This window comes from Carassius auratus, chromosome 41, assembly GCF_003368295.1.
Source record: "Carassius auratus strain Wakin chromosome 41, ASM336829v1, whole genome shotgun sequence".
Taxonomy (NCBI): domain Eukaryota; kingdom Metazoa; phylum Chordata; class Actinopteri; order Cypriniformes; family Cyprinidae; genus Carassius; species Carassius auratus.
The window spans coordinates 26,087,224-26,105,264 of NC_039283.1; the positions used below are offsets into that span (position 1 = coordinate 26,087,224).

Consider the following 18,041-nt stretch of genomic DNA (forward strand, 5'->3'; position numbering starts at 1 on the left):
TTTCTGAATAGTGTGTTTTTTTCTGTCTGGACACACTGTGCTGCTCATGCATTAATGCACCAGATCAGTGACTAACAGTGTGTAACTGATTCCTGTAAGAGCTGCTGTACGTCACACTCATGTCAGGATGAGAGAGAACATCTCTACCAGTGTGATCCTGTGTGTGTGTGTAACCCTGTGTGTGTGTGTGTGTGTGTCAGCAGGCGTCTGGAGGTCTGATGAGCTCGTCTCAGGAGTCGGTGGCTCTGCGCAGGGCTCTGTTGAATCCCGTCACCTGTCTGCAGTTCCAGAAGTTTCTGTCTGTCCGAGATGATCTGCTGGAGAACGATCTGCTCTTCTGGCTGGAGGTTCAGAGATACAAGGTGAGACGAGAACGAGACGCTCCACACAATCATCTGGAGAAGAGCTTCGTCTGTGGATAATTCAGTCTTGATTCCTGATGTAGTTTAACCCTTGTGCATTGTTCAAATTCACTACCCTTTCATTATGTTCGGGATGAAAACATCCACTCAATTAAACTGCTGTAAAAATGTGTCAGATTCATATTTTTTCTCAATTTTTTTTTTTGCATAAATCTGTTAATCAACTTCAGTCCTGATCAAAACTACAAAATGTTTTTAAAAAATCCAAGATTGTAACTCTTTAATTGCCAAGTTCATAAATTATGTCACTGATTTGGGGGAAAAACACACAAAATGACTTATTTTCAATATGGAAGTAATTGTGACTGGATTTTTTTTTTACTTTTAATAACAGTCTTGGGCATGTCAAAGATTATTAGCAACATTGGCTTTGATGCATTTTTAGTTTTTGTGCAGCATTAGATTTAAACTTTTTCTCCCTAATTTGTTGTTGGTGGCTGTTTTTGCCCCATTGACTTCCATTGTAACGACATTTTTTTGATTGCAAAGCCATGACACCATATAATCATGCATTCTTGATTGTGTTTTTCCCTTTTGGGAAGAGGTAAAATTAGTTATTTTTACAGTTGATCACTAGGTGGGACCATTAACCCTTTAGATAGGCCTGTGCAAAAAAAGCTTAGTTTCTGACTTGTATATGAAGCTATATGGAGTATAACAGCATATTATATTGTGTGTATGTGTGTGTGTGTGAGAAAGAGAGAGAGAGACAGAGTGTGTGAGAGAGACCTTTGCGTACTTACCTTGATGTATTTGAGAAAATCTAAATGTAAAACAAAAGTGTATTTATGCACCTGCTGCCTTTTGATGGTGGTGATAAGTATAGACTAAAAAAAAGCAAAGTACGTGGATTTAAACACTTGCATGCCATCCTGCTGGATATTTAATGGTGAGAAGAGCAGCAAGCAACACGAGAAAGGGCTTGACTTGTACTAAAGTTTTAGAAATGATTATTCAGCTTGACCCCTCCAGCAAGCTGCAGCTTATTTGAAGTTGGTATTGCATTTTGGTTCATAATACATTATGTTCATAAATTTGATGCAAAGTAGATTTTTTTTAAAGGATTTTTTAGGTTTTAAACTGGCTTTACCATCAATAAAAGACGAGCATTTCACACATAGACCATCTGTACTTTTCACCATCAAAAAGCAGCAGGTGCATAAACACCCTTCTTTTTTTATTGTTTACTCCAAGTAGTTCTGAGAGCATGAGGTGCATATTTGGATTTTTTCAGATACATCAAGGTAAGTGCACAAAGCTCTCTCTCACACCCTCTCTTTCTGTCTCTCTCTCTCTCACACACACACAAACACTATAATTTGCTGTTATACTCCATATAACTCCATATACCATAAATTTTTAATGAGCCAAAAAGAATACACGTCACACCTCTGTTTATCAATTTGCACTGGCTTCCAATAGCTGTTCGCATTGATGTTTTCCTACAAAACTACCACTGGCTCTGCACCCATTTACCTTAATTCGTTACTTCAGACTTATGTGCCTCTAGAAGCTTGCGTTCTGCAAGTGAACGTTGCTTGATTGTGCCATCCCAAAGAAGCACAAAGTCACTTTTACGGACTTTTAAATTAAATTTTCCCTTCTGGTGGAATGAACTCCCCAACTCAATCCGAGCAGCTGAGTCCTTAGCCATCTTCAAGAATCGCCTTAAAACACATCTCTTCCATCTTTATTTGACCCTCTAACTTGAACACTCACTACTCTAATTCTATTCTTTAAAAAATCTAACTACCTTTCTAATCTTTTTGTATTCTATTTTCTTTTCATTTATTATGCAATTGTATATGTATGTGTGTGTGTGTGTGTGTGTGTGTGTGTGTGTGTGTGTAAAGACCTCTAACTAGCTTGCTCTATTCTTTTATTTTTTATTCTATCTGTTTTCTTTTTATTTATTATATTAGTTAAAATCCCATGCTACGTGTACTGTGTTAACCTAACTGAGACTTGTTATAGCACTTATATATCATTGCTCTTTTTGTTGTTTTTGATTGCTTCCACTGTCTTCATCTGTAAGTCGCTTTGGATAAAAGCGTCTGCTAAATGAATAAATGTAAATGTAAATGTAAGTATACAAACCAGAAACTAAGCTTTTTTTTTGCACAGGCCTATTTAAAGGGTTAATGGTCCTACCTAGTGATCAACTGTAAAAATAACAAATTTTACCTCTTCCCAAAAGGGAAAAACACAAACAATCAAGAATGCATGGTGTCATATGGCTTTGCAATCATAAAATGTGGTTATGATGGAAGTCAATGGAGCAAAAACAGCCACCAACAACAAATGAGGGAGAAAAAATTAAAATCTAATGCTGCACAAAAACTAAAAATGCATCAAAGCCAATCTTGTTAATAATCTTTGACATGCCCAAGACTGTTATAAACGGTAAAAAAAATCCAGACCACAATCACTTTTTAAATTGAAAATATGTCATTTTGTGTGTTTCTTCCCCCAAAGCAGTGACATCATTTATGTACTTGGTAATTAAAGAGTAAAAATCTAAAAACATTTGGTAGTTTTAATCAGGACTGAGATTGATTAATAGATTTATGCAAAAAAAAATGTAATATTTTTTATCTGATACATTTTTACAGCATTTTAATTTAGTGGATGTTTTCATCCATGAACATAGCGAAAGGGTAGTGAATTTGCCCAGAGTGTACCATTGAGTTTTTGAAAATTAAAAAAAAAAAATTCCCAAAATATGGGTCAAAATAAGATTTGTCACCAAAAATCATTCCATTAGCTCAAACACAGAGAAAGGTGTGGCCAAAATAAGACTCAACTTTCTCTCTGAATAAAACAGTTTTTTCCTATATATTCTCAGACTACATGAGCCATAAAATACTGATGGATGATACAAAACATAAAACACGTTCAAACTGTGTGTGTGTGTCTGTAGGATCTGTGTCACTCCCGCTGTGATGATGTGGCGCTCCAGAGGAAGGTGTCCATCATCATCAGCTGCTTCATCAGTAGTTGTGTTCCGCCGGCGCTGCAGATCCACGTTCCTCCAGAGGCAGCGCAGAGAGTCATGAGTCAGCAGCGAGCGCTCGGGCCATACGTCTTCAGAGAGACACAGGTGTGTGACTCGCAGACATCCTCACACTGACACAATCCGCACGTCTGACCCCGTCTGTGTGTGTGTGTGTGTGTGTCAGGCATGTGTGTTTGACGAGCTGCTCAAGCACTGGCCGGATTTTGTGGCGTTGCGCTCCGCCGTTGGAGAGGAAGAGCTTCAGCGAGTGCTGGACAGAGAGACACGGAGCAGGAGACCGACAGAAGAACCGGACGACAGCTGCTCACAGGTGCGTCATGTGATGTCCGACTCTGACCATGTGATGTCTGACTCTGATCATGTGACATCTGACTCTAGCCATGTGACGTCTGACCATGTGACGTCTGACTCTTGATCATGTGACGTCTGACTCTGACCATGTGACATCTGACTTTAACCATGTGACGTCTGACTCTGACCATGTGACGTCTGACTCTGACCATGTGACGTCTGACTCTGATCATGTGACATCTGACTCTAGCCATGTGACGTCTGACCATGTGACGTCTGACTCTGATCATGTGACGTCTGACTTTAACCATGTGACGTCTGACCATGTGACGTCTGACTCTGACCATGTGACGTCTGACTCTGACCATGTGACGTCTGACTCTGATCATGTGACGTCTGACTCTGATCATGTGACGTCTTACTCTGATCATGTGATGTCTGATCATGTGATGTCTGACTCTGACCATGTGACATCTGACTTTAACCATGTGACGTCTGACCATGTGACATCTGACTCTAATCATGTGACGTCTGACCATGTGACATCTGACTCTGATCATGTGACATCTGACTTTAACCATGTGACGTCTGACCATGTGACATCTGACTCTAGCCATGTGACGTCTGACACTGATCATGTGACATCTGACTTTAACCATGTGACGTCTGACCATGTGACATCTGACTCTAGCCATGTGACGTCTGACTCTGATCATGTGACATCTGACTTTAACCATGTGATGTCTGATCATGTGACATCTGACTCTGACCATGTGACATCTGACTTTAACCATGTGACGTCTGACCATGTGACATCTGACTCTAATCATGTGACGTCTGACCATGTGACATCTGACTCTGATCATGTGACATCTGACTTTAACCATGTGACGTCTGACCATGTGACATCTGACTCTAATCATGTGATGTCTGATCATGTGACATCTGACTCTGACCATGTGACATCTGACTTTAACCATGTGACGTCTGACCATGTGACATCTGACTCTAATCATGTGATGTCTGATCATGTGACATCTGACTCTGACCATGTGACATCTGACTTTAACCATGTGACGTCTGACCATGTGACATCTGACTCTAATCATGTGACGTCTGACCATGTGACATCTGACTCTGACCATGTGACGTCTGACTCTGATCATGTGACGTCTGACTCTGATCATGTGACGTCTTACTCTGATCATGTGATGTCTGATCATGTGATGTCTGACTCTGACCATGTGACATCTGACTTTAACCATGTGACGTCTGACCATGTGACATCTGACTCTAATCATGTGACGTCTGACCATGTGACATCTGACTCTGATCATGTGACATCTGACTTTAACCATGTGACGTCTGACCATGTGACATCTGACTCTAGCCATGTGACGTCTGACTCTGATCATGTGACATCTGACTTTAACCATGTGACGTCTGACCATGTGACATCTGACTCTAGCCATGTGACGTCTGACTCTGATCATGTGACATCTGACTTTAACCATGTGATGTCTGATCATGTGACATCTGACTCTGACCATGTGACATCTGACTTTAACCATGTGACGTCTGACCATGTGACATCTGACTCTAATCATGTGACGTCTGACCATGTGACATCTGACTCTGATCATGTGACATCTGACTTTAACCATGTGACGTCTGACCATGTGACATCTGACTCTAATCATGTGATGTCTGATCATGTGACATCTGACTCTGACCATGTGACATCTGACTTTAACCATGTGACGTCTGACCATGTGACATCTGACTCTAATCATGTGATGTCTGATCATGTGACATCTGACTCTGACCATGTGACATCTGACTTTAACCATGTGACGTCTGACCATGTGACATCTGACTCTAATCATGTGACGTCTGACCATGTGACATCTGACTCTGACCATGTGACATCTGACTCTGATCATGTGACGTCTGACTCTGATCATGTGACATCTGACTCTGACCATGTGACATCTGACTTTAACCATGTGACGTCTGACCATGTGACATCTGACTCTAATCATGTGACGTCTGACCATGTGACATCTGACTCTGATCATGTGACGTCTGACTCTGATCATGTGACGTCTGACTCTGATCATGTGACGTCTGACTCTGATCATGTGACGTCTGACTCTGATCATGTGACATCTGACTCTGATCATGTGACGTCTGACTCTGATCATGTGACGTCTGACTCTGACCATGCGACTTCTGACTCTGATCATGTGACGTCTGACTCTGATCATGTGACGTCTGACTCTGAACATGTGACATCTGACTCTGATCATGTGACGTCTGACTCTGAACATTTGACATCTGACTCTGATCATGTGACGTCTGACTCTGATCATGTGACGTCTGACTCTGATCATGTGACATCTGACTCTGATCATGTGACGTCTGACGTATGGCAGCTGAGAAGGCCATTCTTTGCGTTCTTTGTGTTTCTTACCTAATTCAGACTAAAACACATCTATTTAGCCTCACATACTGACTTTATTTGTAGTTCATACGGTTTTAATACCCTGTATTTTCGTTCTCATTTTTAGGAAAAGCACTTAATTACCATTGTTTATTTCTATACCAAATGTCATACACTTGCAATGAAGCAAAAAATATTAACAACTACATCATTATGTTGATATCCTATATTTTTACAATAAAACTTACGACAAACATGTCTTCTAATATCCTCAGTTGTTGCGAGCTGCAACGAACACATTTGTACATTATTTTCCTTGAAGCCATTGTGCGAGTTCACTTTATTACCGCGTGCTTTATATACGTTGCTGCTGATTGGACTGCAGTTCTGACACACCCACCAAACAAGAGAAAACACATCTCAAACCCTGTTGCACACCGGTGCACGCCATTTCCAGGAAACATGACGTTCAACTCAGAAACCGTAACAAAACGTTGCGCACCGTTTTGAACTTGAACATGCCCCATGTGATGTCTGACTCTGATCATGTGATGTCTGACTCTGATCATGTGATGTCTGACTCTGATCATGTGACGTCTGACTCTAATCATGTGACGTCTGATTCTGGGTGCGTTTGACTTAAAGCTCGGCTTCAATTGTGAAACTCGTGTATTAAATAAATTCAGTGCACACAGACTAAAGTAGTTAAAGTCTTTGGTTCTTTTAATTTTGTTGATTCTGGCTCACATTTAACAAAAACCCACCAATTCACGATCTCAAAATATTAGAATATGGTGACATGCCAATCAGCTAATCAATTCGAATCACCTGCAAAGGTTTCCTGATCCTTCAAAATGGTCTCTCATTTCGGTTCACTAGATTACAGAAGAAAATCCATAAGACAATCATTGACACCCTTCACAAGGAGGGTAAGCCACAAACATTCATTGCCAAAGAAACTGCTGTTCACAGAGTGCTGTATCCAAGCATGTTAACAGAAAGTTGAGTGGAAGGAAAAAGTGTGGAAGAAAAAGATGCACAACCAACCGAGAGAACCACAGCTTTATGAGGATTGTCAAGCAAAATCGATTCAAGAATTTGAGTGAACTTCACAAGGAATGGACTGAGGCTGGGGTCAACGCACCAAGATCTCCACACACAGAAGTGTCCAGAGATTTACTGAACCACAGACAACGTCAGAGGAGTCTTACCTGGGCTCAGGAGAATAAGAACTGGACTGTTGCCCAGTGGTCCAAAGTCCTCTTTTCAGATGAGAGCAAGTTTTGTGTTTCATTTGGAAACCAAGATCCTAGAGTCTGGAGGAAGGGTGGAGAAGCTCATAGCCCAAGTTGCTTAAAGTCCAGTGTTCAGTTTCCACAGTCTGTGATAATTTGGGGTGCAATGTCAACCGCTGGTGTTGGTCCATTGTGTTTAAAAAAAAAAAAAAAAGAAAATTGTCACTGCACGTTTACAAAGAAAGTTTTCTTCTGTTGACCAGCTTTTTGTAGATGCTGATTTTCTTTTCCAGCAGGATGTGGCACCTGCCCACACTGCCAAAGCACCAAAAGTTGGTTAAATGACCATGGTGTTGGTCACCAGACCTGAACCCCAGAGAGAATCTGTGGGCTATTGTCAAGAGGAAGATGAGAAATAAGAGACAATGCAGATGAGCTGAAGATCACTGTCAACGAAACCTGGGCTTCCAGACCACAAACTGGTCACCTCCATGCCACGCCGAATTAAGGCAGTAATTAAAGATAAAGGAGGCCCTACCAAGTATTGAGTTCATGTACAGTAAATGAACATACTTTCCAGAAGGCCAACAATTCACTAAAAAATTCTTTATTATTATTATTGGTCTTATGAAGTATTCTAATTTGTTGAGAGTGAATTGGTGGGTTTTTGTTAAATGTCAGCCAAAATCATCACAATTAAAAGAACCAAAGACTACTTCAGTCTGTGTGCACTGAATTTATTTAATACATGAGTTTAACAATTTGAGGTGAATTACTGAAACTTTTCCACAACAATCTCATTTATTAAGAAGCACCTGTATTAGACACAATATTAGTGTTCTACATCAGTGCTGCTTCTGTACAGGTGTGAATCACTTTCATTTCTATAGGTTTACAACACTGTCAAAGCTCTTTAGTCCAAAGATACTGCAATTCATGCAAAATTACTTAGTGATGTGTGCGAATGAACTGCAGTGATGCTCACACCTGATTGGTCAATGAAAATACTGAAAACACTGCATCACTGAAAGACTCTCTGTGTGTGTGTGTGTGTGTGTGTGTGTGTCTCCCTCTCTCTGTCTGTGTGTGTGTGTGTCTCTCTCCCTCTCTCTGTCCGTGTGTGTGTGTGTGTGTTGGGCAGCAGGAGGAGGAGGATGAGGCACATGTCGTTGCTGATGAAGAGCAGAACTGTGGGACTGACGGCACGAGAGCAGCCACATATAAGGTCAGAGGTCACTGTTCTGTCTTCATCATCATCATCTTCATCAGCACTTCTTGTGTTCATGAGCCTGAATCATTCAGACACAATCATAGGTTTTGTCAGCATCTTGAATTAATTTAAAAAAATAAAAATGTTCTTCCTTTTTTAAGTTTTTATTGTTTAGTTTTAGTTATTTTAGTACATCAATTTAATTAAAATGTTGCCTTGGAAACTAGATGAAATAAGTTATATTATTTTACTTCAGTTAGGGTTTTTTTTTATTTTTTTATTCAAGGACTTGATTTTTTGAGGTTTCATTGAAGTATAAAAACCAGTGACGATCGAGAGGTGAAAAAGACAAAAAGTCCAAATTAATGAAAGTCTTCAGTCTGCAGACGAGACTCGGGTCCTGCTTCAGTCAGTGTGTGTGTGTGAGTGTGTGTGTCTGTCTGTCAGTGTCTATGAGTGTGTGTCTGATCCTGCAGCTGTCAGTCACTGTTCTTATTTGAGCTGGTTTTCATGAAGGATGTGTTCACACTCGAGTGTGTGACGCACAGCTTCATGAAGGATTTACAGCAGGAGCGACAGGATCTCCAGCTCGTGATCACAGTAAGACCTCATTCATTATTAACTCTCTCTCTCTCTGTGTGTGTGTGTGTGTTTATCTGCCCAAAATCATCACTCTGTCAGCGTTTACTCATGTCTGGTTGTCTTCAGTGCACATAAAAGATGATACATCTGTGATTTTTGTTCAAACTGTGAAAGTCAGTGGGCTTGGGTTCAATGTTCTTTAAAACAAATGTTTCACAAAAGTCAGTCAGTCACAAGTTTGAAGAGTAAATGACAGAACGATGATTTATGGATGAATGGTGTATTTTGAAAAATCTGATGTCACACTGACTAATTTAGACTTTATAGACAGCTCTGAGTAAATGAATGATAAATATCTTCAGTCTGAACACTGAGGATGAAAGATTTGAGTATTATCTTTTCTCAGAACAGAAGTACATTCAGAAGAATCTGAAGACATCGAGCGTCTCAGACCTTCAGCTCTCCTCGTCTTCCTCATATCAGGAAGAAAAGAAGAAAAGAAGCTGTTTTGGTCAATGTGCATTAATTAGCTCTTATGATTATGAGGACAGTTACTGTATGTTATGAAATGGATTGTGTGAATGATTTCTTGTCCATTTATTCTGTGCTTCTTAAAATAAAATGGCATATAAAAAAGTAAATATGTGTTTAAAGTACTTCACAAATAAAGCTTTCAAAGATGGATATCACTTTCATTTGTGCCTCTTTTAAACTTGCAGGAAGGAAAGAAATAATATTCTCTGTTTAGATTTAAGCATTTAAACAGGTTTATGGTTACTGAAAGATTATTAGGGATTAAACAAATAATTTTAAACTATTAACACTTTAAAATAAGGCATTAACAAAGGGATTATTTTATAATAATTATAGTAATGACTATAAGCTCATTGCTTGTTGGTTTCTTCAGATCTCCTGGTCCTACACTAAACACATGGCAGCGCTGGAACACGAGAAAACACCGTCCTCTTCCTCATCCACGACAGATCAACACACACGCACACGTATGTCACTCTGAAAACTTCATCTTATAAATGTGTTTGTTCCTGTAGGTGTGACCATCTTTTTGCCATTACTAGTTCATTTAAAAATTCATGTTACCGCAGGAACATTTGGACTATAAATCATACTCCATGTGGAAAATGATCTCATGAAAACTGCTTGTACAAGAATCATGATCTAGAGCTGCAGTAAATCATCTGATGTGTCAAAAACACTGTTTCCTCTGCAGACAGACGCTCCAGACACACATCTGATCAGATGAAGAACCAGAACGAACACCGAGCTGAAGACAGAGCCTCAACCGAACAAGTGACACGTGTGATGTACAGTTAGATTTTATTAACAAAAAACAGATTCATTATATAGTGACACTTATTTTTCATTAGACAAGAATACAGGAGCAAATGAAATAAAAACAGTAAATCATCTTTCTTGCATTGCTTATAAAAATACAAAACGAAAGGCCTTTTGGTTTAAAGCATCACCTTATTCATACAGAAGCAGCCAATCAGAGACGAGCTCTGGCCGATGTAGTGATGTTCATAAAGTGTTTTACTCTTTAAATAACACAAACATGAAGATGAAGTCTGGACTTCAGTGGAAGCCGATGCGCAGCGCTTTGTTTTTCACCATGTTGAACTTGCACACGAACACGTGTGTAAAGGCCGGGTCGGCGTGATACTGGTATGTTTTAGAGACGGTGGGCTGCGGCTCGGCAGGAGTGATGGGAGGCTGCTGATGGAGGGACGACAGAGACGGAGACAAATACTGAGACGCTCCGGTGACAAAATCCATCAGTCGACTGTACTGCAGCTCAGAGAGACGCTCACGAGGCCCATCCACCTGAGACAGAGACAGACACACACGAGACAGAGACAGATCAGAGAGAGACAGAGGACAGAGACAGACACACACGAGACAGAGACAGATCAGAGAGACAGAGAGGACAGAGACAGACACACACGAGACAGAGACAGATCAGAGAGACACAGAGGACAGAGACAGACACACACGAGACAGAGACAGATCAGAGAGAGACAGAGGACAGAGACAGACACACACGAGACAGAGACAGATCAGAGAGACAGAGAGGACAGAGACAGACACACATGAGACAGAGACAGATCAGAGAGAGACAGAGGACAGAGACAGACACACACGAGACAGAGACAGATCAGAGAGACACAGAGGACAGAGACAGATCAGAGAGACACAGAGGACAGAGACAGACACACACGAGACAGAGACAGATCAGAGAGAGACATGAGACAGAGACAGATCAGACAGACACAGAGGACAGAGACAGACACACATGAGACAGAGACAGATCAGAGAGACACAGAGGACAGAGACAGATGAAGCAGAAAGAGAGAGAGACAGATCAGAGAGACACAGAGGACAGAGACAGACACACACGAGACAGAGACAGATCAGAGAGACACAGAGGACAGAGACAGACACACATGAGACAGAGACAGATCAGACAGACACAGAGGACAGAGACAGACACACACGAGACAGAGACAGATCAGAGAGACACAGAGGACAGAGACAGACACACATGAGACAGAGACAGATCAGAGAGACACAGAGGACAGAGACAGATGAAGCAGAAAGAGAGAGAGACAGACAAAAAAAGAGAGTGAGACACAAATTAGACAAAGAGACAGAAAGTTTGAGAGAGTGAGACAGAAAGAGAAAGAAAGAAAGAGGGAGAGAGAAAGAAAGAAAGAGGGAAACAGTGAGAAAGATGAGCATCAAACCACATCCATCAGGTGCAGGAACATAAACAGGAATTAATCTTTTACTTCATTGGAATGGTATGAAACTGGGTAGAGGTTTTAACATCTGCTATGTGAACACACAAACAAAGTAAATCATGGCCATCATTCAAAAAAAGTTAGATGGTCCTGAAAAAAGACAACTCTTATGTTGTCCGCAGTCAAAAACGGCCGCATTGTATTTACATGAGAAGCAAAACTACATCTGACTGTTTGTGATATCAACCTCAAATTTGGAACAGATTTATGGCTTTGAATATCAGTCTGCTTTACAGTAAAACATGTTTTGAGTAATATATATTCCATATAAAGTTTTATAATAATATTTTTGTGCATTTTCATAATAGTAATAAATGTAAACTTCTAAACAACAGAAGAAGGTTAAAAAAATATATACTAACAATTACACAAGAAAATCCAGGAATATCCATGCTGCTGCAGTGTGTGTGTGCGCATGTGTGAGACAGAGAGAGTGTGTGTGAGTGTGCGTGTGTGTATGTGTGTGTACCTCAGTGTCACTGGCGATCCGGTGCTGCTGCAGTGTGAGTGTGATGCGTCCAGGTGTGTGTGTGTCGTGTTCACACTGGATCTCAGTGATGGGAAAGGCTTGCTGCTGTGCGTCTTCACACACACTGACGACGAACAGAACCTCTCCGCTCAGCAGCAGACAGCCGGCGTGTTCCTGCCCCGATCCGCTCACCATACGCACGTCTAGAGCCATGTGCAGCTCGGGACGGCCCAGAGACTGCAGCATCTTCCTGCACACACACACACACACACACACACACACACGGACAGCAGCGTCACGTCTTGAGATCTACACACACACCTGACCGGGATGTGGAGACTGAAAATCACTCACATGCCTGATCAGGGTTTTGAAAATTAAATAAAAATTTTAAATTACATAATTTGTAAAACATTAAACTCTAAATAAAACATATTAAAAATGTTACAAAAAACTACAAAATTATTGTAATCATTCAAAATAAATGCATACAAAAAATGTATAACATTGTAAAAATTAAAATGTAAATAATTGTAAAATAACAAACCAGAATCAAACAATAACAGGTGAAGGTAAAAGTAAAAGCTGTTGTTTTACCAGACGTATTTGACGTGGCTGTTAGAGGCGTCAGCTGATCTGGAGTCAGTCGGCAGGTGCAGCTGTTTGGGAAGCTGCCAGAGACCTGCGCCGTGCAGCAGACCTGCGACACACACACACACACACAGGTCACTGCACACGCACATGAACACACTTCTGCGCTGGTCTACATGAGTGTTCTTGTACCGTATCCTGTCTGTGACACCAGCTCAGCTGCTCCTCCGATTGGCTTGGTGAAAACTCCCACAATGCCTTTCCCCACTCCAGAGATCACGCCGCGGGCCGCGCTGCTCGCAGAGTTCGGTAACTCCAGCGTCCGTGTGAACGTCTGCATGGGCTGATCCACGATTCCTGCGATCGCTCCTACACACACACACACACACACGAGTGAGTGACGGCAGGCTCAGAAGGAAGAGAAGTGTGTGTGTGTGTGTGTGTGTGTGTGCTTTACCCAGCAGGCTGATGCCGAGTCTCGACAGGCCTTGTCTCAGTCCGTCTCCCAGAGTCTCAGGTAACTGTCTCCTCCACTCCTCTTGTCTCATGTAGTGCTCGTCGTCCAGAGACAGACGGTCCATGTTCCGCGCCAGACTCGTGGCCAGATTCGTGATGGACGTCAGCGTTCCTGCAGAGACACACACACACACACACACACACACACACAGTGATGTGATGCTCAAAGCAGGAGAATGAAACCATGGAATGATATAACACTGGGATCACACATTGGGTGTGGGTGTGTGTGTGTGTGTGTGTGTGTGTTTCACCTTTAGAGATGTGTTTGATGAAGGAGTTTGTTCCTCTAGAGACGCCGCTGATAAACGCTCCCGGCCCGCGAGTCAAACCCTCGTATGGCAAGCGGAAGAAATCCGACACACCGTTCCCGATACTCCGCACCAGACTGGCCGGACTGCCCAGAATCTCCAGAGAGCCCACGACCCAACCTGAACACCACCAGAGACACGGCACACATCAACTAACACTGCTGGGAAAGGAGTTATACAATAAACTGATCACAAACCTTGAAATAATCAAGTTTCTCTTCAGCAAATAAAAGAGGAAACTGCACGGATGACAACCTCCACTATACATCACCATATACTATCAGAGTGTGTGTGTGTGAGTGTGTGTGTGTCTGTGTGTGTGTGTGTGTGTGTCTGTGTGTGTCTGTGTGTGTGTGTCTGTGTGTGTGTTTGTGAGAGTGAGTGTGTGTGTGTGTGTGTGTGTGAGTGTGTCTGTGAGTGTGTGTGTGTGTGTGTGAGTGTGAGCTCTGTATAATGACATGGGTATGACACAGGTATTACAAGGAGAGAGTGACTTATGAGGACATAACCCATGTCCCCATTTTTCAAAACACTTATAAATCATACAGAATGAGTGTGAGTGTGTGTGTGAGTGTGTGTGTGCGTGTGTGTGTGTGTGAGAGTGTGTGTGTGAGAGTGTGTGTGTGTGAGAGTGTGTGTGTGAGAGTGTGTGTGTGAGAGTGTGTGTGTGAGAGTGTGTGTCTGTGTCTGTGAGTGTGTCTGTGAGTGTGTCTGTGAGTGTGAGTGTGAGTGTGCAGTGTGTGTGTGCGCGTGTGTGTGTGAGTGTCTGTGTGTGTGAGTGTCTGTGTGTGTGAGTGTGTGTGTGTGTGTGAGTGTCTGTGTGTGTGAGTGTGTGAGTCTGTGTGTGTGTGTGTGTGTGTGTGTGTGTGTGAGTGTGTGTGTGAGTGTGTGAGAGAGACGCACCTGCTCTGAAGAGTGCTCCGGCGGCGTAGTGCATGGCGAGTGTGTGCACCAGTTGTCTGGGTGTGGTGCAGATGGGGCTGCGCTCGAACAGAGAGAAGGACAGTGGCGTGTGGTCAGAGGCGATGTAGAGCTTGAGCGAGGCGTGGATGCTCACCAGCAGATGAACCGGCTCGATGGACAGCTTCTGCAGCAGCACCGGCGTCACCAGAGCACTGCTCGACTCCAGCACCTCCCGCGGAACCACAAGCTCCGCCCCTCCACCACAGCCACGCCCACTCAGGGATTCTGGGATGTAGGTGTGGAAGAGCGTCTTCATGTAGTAGATGAAGGTGTCTTCCAGATAGACGCGCGCCGGTCTGACCCGGAGGGCGAGGCGGTCCAGACGTCCGTCGGCGGAGACGGTGACGCTCAGGGACAGGAAGCAGGCGTCGCAGAACTGCTGAAGGTGCTGCGGGGTCGGAGCGAGGTCGGGCTCGCCCTGAGGCTCCTGGCTCAAGATGACGGGGAAGTGGAAGCTGGCGCGCTCGTACAGCTGGTTGTCCACCTGCAGGCTGCCGCAGTGGATCTGGACGGTGTGGACGGGCGGTGCGTCGGTGCCGTCGGCCGAGGGTTCGCTGGGAGGCAGCTGGAGCAGCAGTTTGGAGACGGTGAGACGCAGCAGCTCCACAGAACTGGACGGGCTGGTGATGTCATCACAGAGCGCCACACTCGCCTCGTTCAACAGAATCCAGAAGGACAGAATCTGATCGGATGACCTGCAGGAAACACACAGGTGAGAGAGAGAGTCAGACGCCGCCCTCTGGTGGAGGAACTCAACACATGCGTGAACAGAAGCGTGTTCGACCTGTGGCTCGTGACGACCTCTCCCTCGCTGCTCTCTGATGCGAGCGTCAGCGTGACGGTGCCACTCTGGTGAAGAACGTCGATGTACAAACAGCCGAAACCAGGAAGAAAAACAACCTAGAAAACACACAGGAGCGATCTCTGACACACGACACACATCTACACGTCTACTGAGTGCTCAGATGATCTGATGCAGCTGAACTGAGAGCACACACACACACACACACACACTCTCTCAACGCTACTGTGACACACATTAATAAACACTGAGCTCTGTTTTCAGCATCTCACTCCATCTGCATCTTCTTCAGGTTTGAGTCGCTTTAACAAGCATTTGTGATCACAACATGAGCAACCATCCTCACGCTCTTATTAATAACGAGAAACACTAAACCAGCTGCTGTCAACACGAGAAACTTTTACCTCCCTGCGGTTTACCATGAAAACTAAAGCTTAACAGTTTAATGTTTGAAAGTAAGACTAACCTTACTAATGCAATTTTATTGTAAGTTGTATTGTAAAATACATTTATACATTTTTATTATTATTATATAATTGTTCTTAGAATAATAAAAAGTTATTATTATTATTACTATATATATAAACAAGAAAACTAGATTTGATTCCAGCCGAATGCCTGCAGCTCTAGAGCGAGGGGTCAGCTGTGCACCTGTGTTCCAGCACTGCTGATATCAATGGCATCAGTCCAGCCGGGTGAGGGGGGCGTGTCTGTGTGGCTGGTGGGCGTGGCCGAGTCACCGGGGGGCGTGTCCGTGATGATGCGCAGCTGCAGGGTGGGCAGTGTCTCTTTCTGTCGGCACTCAGGGAAACTGGAGGCTTGATGAAACAACTCATGATGGACAGACGAGAGAGCAGGAACCACCCGGCTGAACACCTCCGACCTCACAGACTCTGAAACACACACTGAACATTAGCACGAGCCAAGACCTACAGTCCTCACGACGGTGTGTGTGTGTGTGTGTGTGTGTTACCCCTGCTGTTCTCCTTCAGTAAGAGGCTCTTAGGGCTGCGGTTGTGAATCAGCATGCGTGGACACTGATCTTCACTCACGGTCAGATACGTGACGCCCAGATGCTCCTGACAGGTCAGAGCCAGAGGCCTGAAACACACACACACACACACACACACACACACACACACACACACAGATCAGATCACACACACCTCAGTCTCAGTGCTACAGCATTCATTAGTAAACAGTTTCTCTGTTTCAGTCTTATCTGTGCTTCTAATAGCAGTTACACTGATAAAATTACTGTCTCGTCTATTTAGAAGGCAGGATTTATTGCAGTTGTTTCTCTAACTCTGCTCGGTGTTTCCCCAAGAGAATCTCTTTGGACATGACCAACTGTTTTCTTGGTGTGTGTGTCCGTCCTCATCTCGGGCAGGGACCCTGACCCCATGTGCGTACGAGCTGGACGTGATGGAAGCCGAATCCCTGGACGTGCTTCCACTGTTTGAGGGGAACCCAGGGACGCAGATTTCAAACACAAACGTGGTGTCCTAGTGAAACACCCTACTCTGTTATCACAGAACCTGGGTTTATGTTAGTAACCCATCGTTTTCATGTTGATAGTGAAATACCGTCTCTGTTGGCGGTCAGCACACCTGACTGAAGTGTTGCAGTGGTTCTGTACCTGGTGCTGAAAGGCCAGTCAGGGTCCGGCTCCACCGGCACAGGAACGCTCTGTCTGGGCAAATCTGTCCTCACGAGGACCGGAGGACTCCACTGCGCCTCTGTACTCTCCAAACTCAACAACAGCTGCTTCATCGACAGCTGCGTGTCCTCTGCTGTCTGACCGTCCCGCAGGACGTCCCAACACGGCAACCGCACCGCACACCTGATCTCCGTCCGCACCTGAGGGACCCAGAGAGAAGCTGGACGACTCCGGGACGAGATGAGGCTAAACGAGAGAGAGAGAGAGAGAGAGAGAGGGAGAGAGAGAGAGAGAGAGAGAGAGAGAGAGAGAGAGAGGGAGAGAGAGAGGGAGAGAGAGAGAGAGAGGGAGAGAGAGAGAGAGAGGGAGAGAGAGAGAGGGAGAGAGAGAGGGAGAGAGGGAGAGAGAGAGAGGGAGGGAGAGAGAGAGAGAGGGAGAGAGAGAGAGGGAGAGAGAGGGAGAGAGAGGGAGAGAGAGAGGGAGAGAGGGAGAGAGAGAGAGGGAGGGAGAGAGAGAGAGAGGGAGAGAGAGAGAGGGAGAGAGAGAGAGAGAGAGGGAGGGAGAGAGAGAGAGAGGGAGAGAGAGAGAGGGAGAGAGAGGGAGAGAGAGGGAGAGAGAGAGAGAGAGAGAGAGAGAGAGAGGGAGAGAGAGAGAGAGAGAGAGAGAGGGAGAGAGAGAGGGAGAGAGAGAGGAGAGAGAGAGAGAGAGGAG

General features: G+C 43.9%; 2 protein-coding genes across 13 annotated transcripts in view; one reads left to right on the forward strand and one right to left on the reverse strand.

Moving 5' to 3' along the window:
* The window catches only part of rgs22 (regulator of G protein signaling 22), a 24,619-nt gene extending 13,993 nt beyond the window's left edge, over positions 1-10,626 (forward strand). For 6 of the 12 annotated variants that reach the window (XM_026227940.1, XM_026227935.1, XM_026227931.1 and 3 more), the window contains 6 exons: positions 201-362; positions 3,343-3,522; positions 3,602-3,748; positions 8,549-8,632; positions 9,134-9,217; positions 9,611-10,098. In XM_026227940.1, the coding sequence (XP_026083725.1) occupies positions 201-362; positions 3,343-3,522; positions 3,602-3,748; positions 8,549-8,632; positions 9,134-9,217; positions 9,611-9,766 (813 nt within the window). In that variant the 3' untranslated portion in view covers positions 9,767-10,098. The other 6 variants (XM_026227936.1, XM_026227938.1, XM_026227939.1 and 3 more) reach the window with 6 other exon arrangements.
* On the reverse strand, positions 10,518-17,595 carry LOC113059435 (vacuolar protein sorting-associated protein 13B-like). Its single transcript, XM_026227945.1, has 11 exons — positions 17,310-17,595; positions 16,644-16,771; positions 16,322-16,563; positions 15,653-15,768; positions 14,809-15,563; positions 13,849-14,025; positions 13,536-13,706; positions 13,271-13,447; positions 13,085-13,187; positions 12,488-12,737; positions 10,518-11,041 (listed from the first exon to the last, which is right to left on the reverse strand). The coding sequence occupies exons 1-11, from the start codon at positions 17,441-17,443 to the stop codon at positions 10,793-10,795; spliced, it is 2,502 nt and encodes an 833-aa protein (XP_026083730.1). The 5' UTR covers positions 17,444-17,595; the 3' UTR covers positions 10,518-10,792.
* Positions 17,596-18,041: the final 446 nt, after the last annotated feature.

Excerpts from the sequence above, each read along its gene's own strand:
- LOC113059435 (XM_026227945.1), bottom strand. The coding sequence starts at position 17,443 with ATGAAGCAGCTGTTGTTGAGTTTGGAGAGTACAGAGGCGCAGTGGAGT. Across the intron at positions 16,772-17,309 it reads GACTGGCCTTTCAGCACCAG|GCCTCTGGCTCTGACCTGTC; the intron begins GTACAGAACCAC and ends TGTGTGTTTCAG. Across the intron at positions 13,448-13,535 it reads ACTCGGCATCAGCCTGCTGG|GAGCGATCGCAGGAATCGTG; the intron begins GTAAAGCACACA and ends GTGTGTGTGTAG.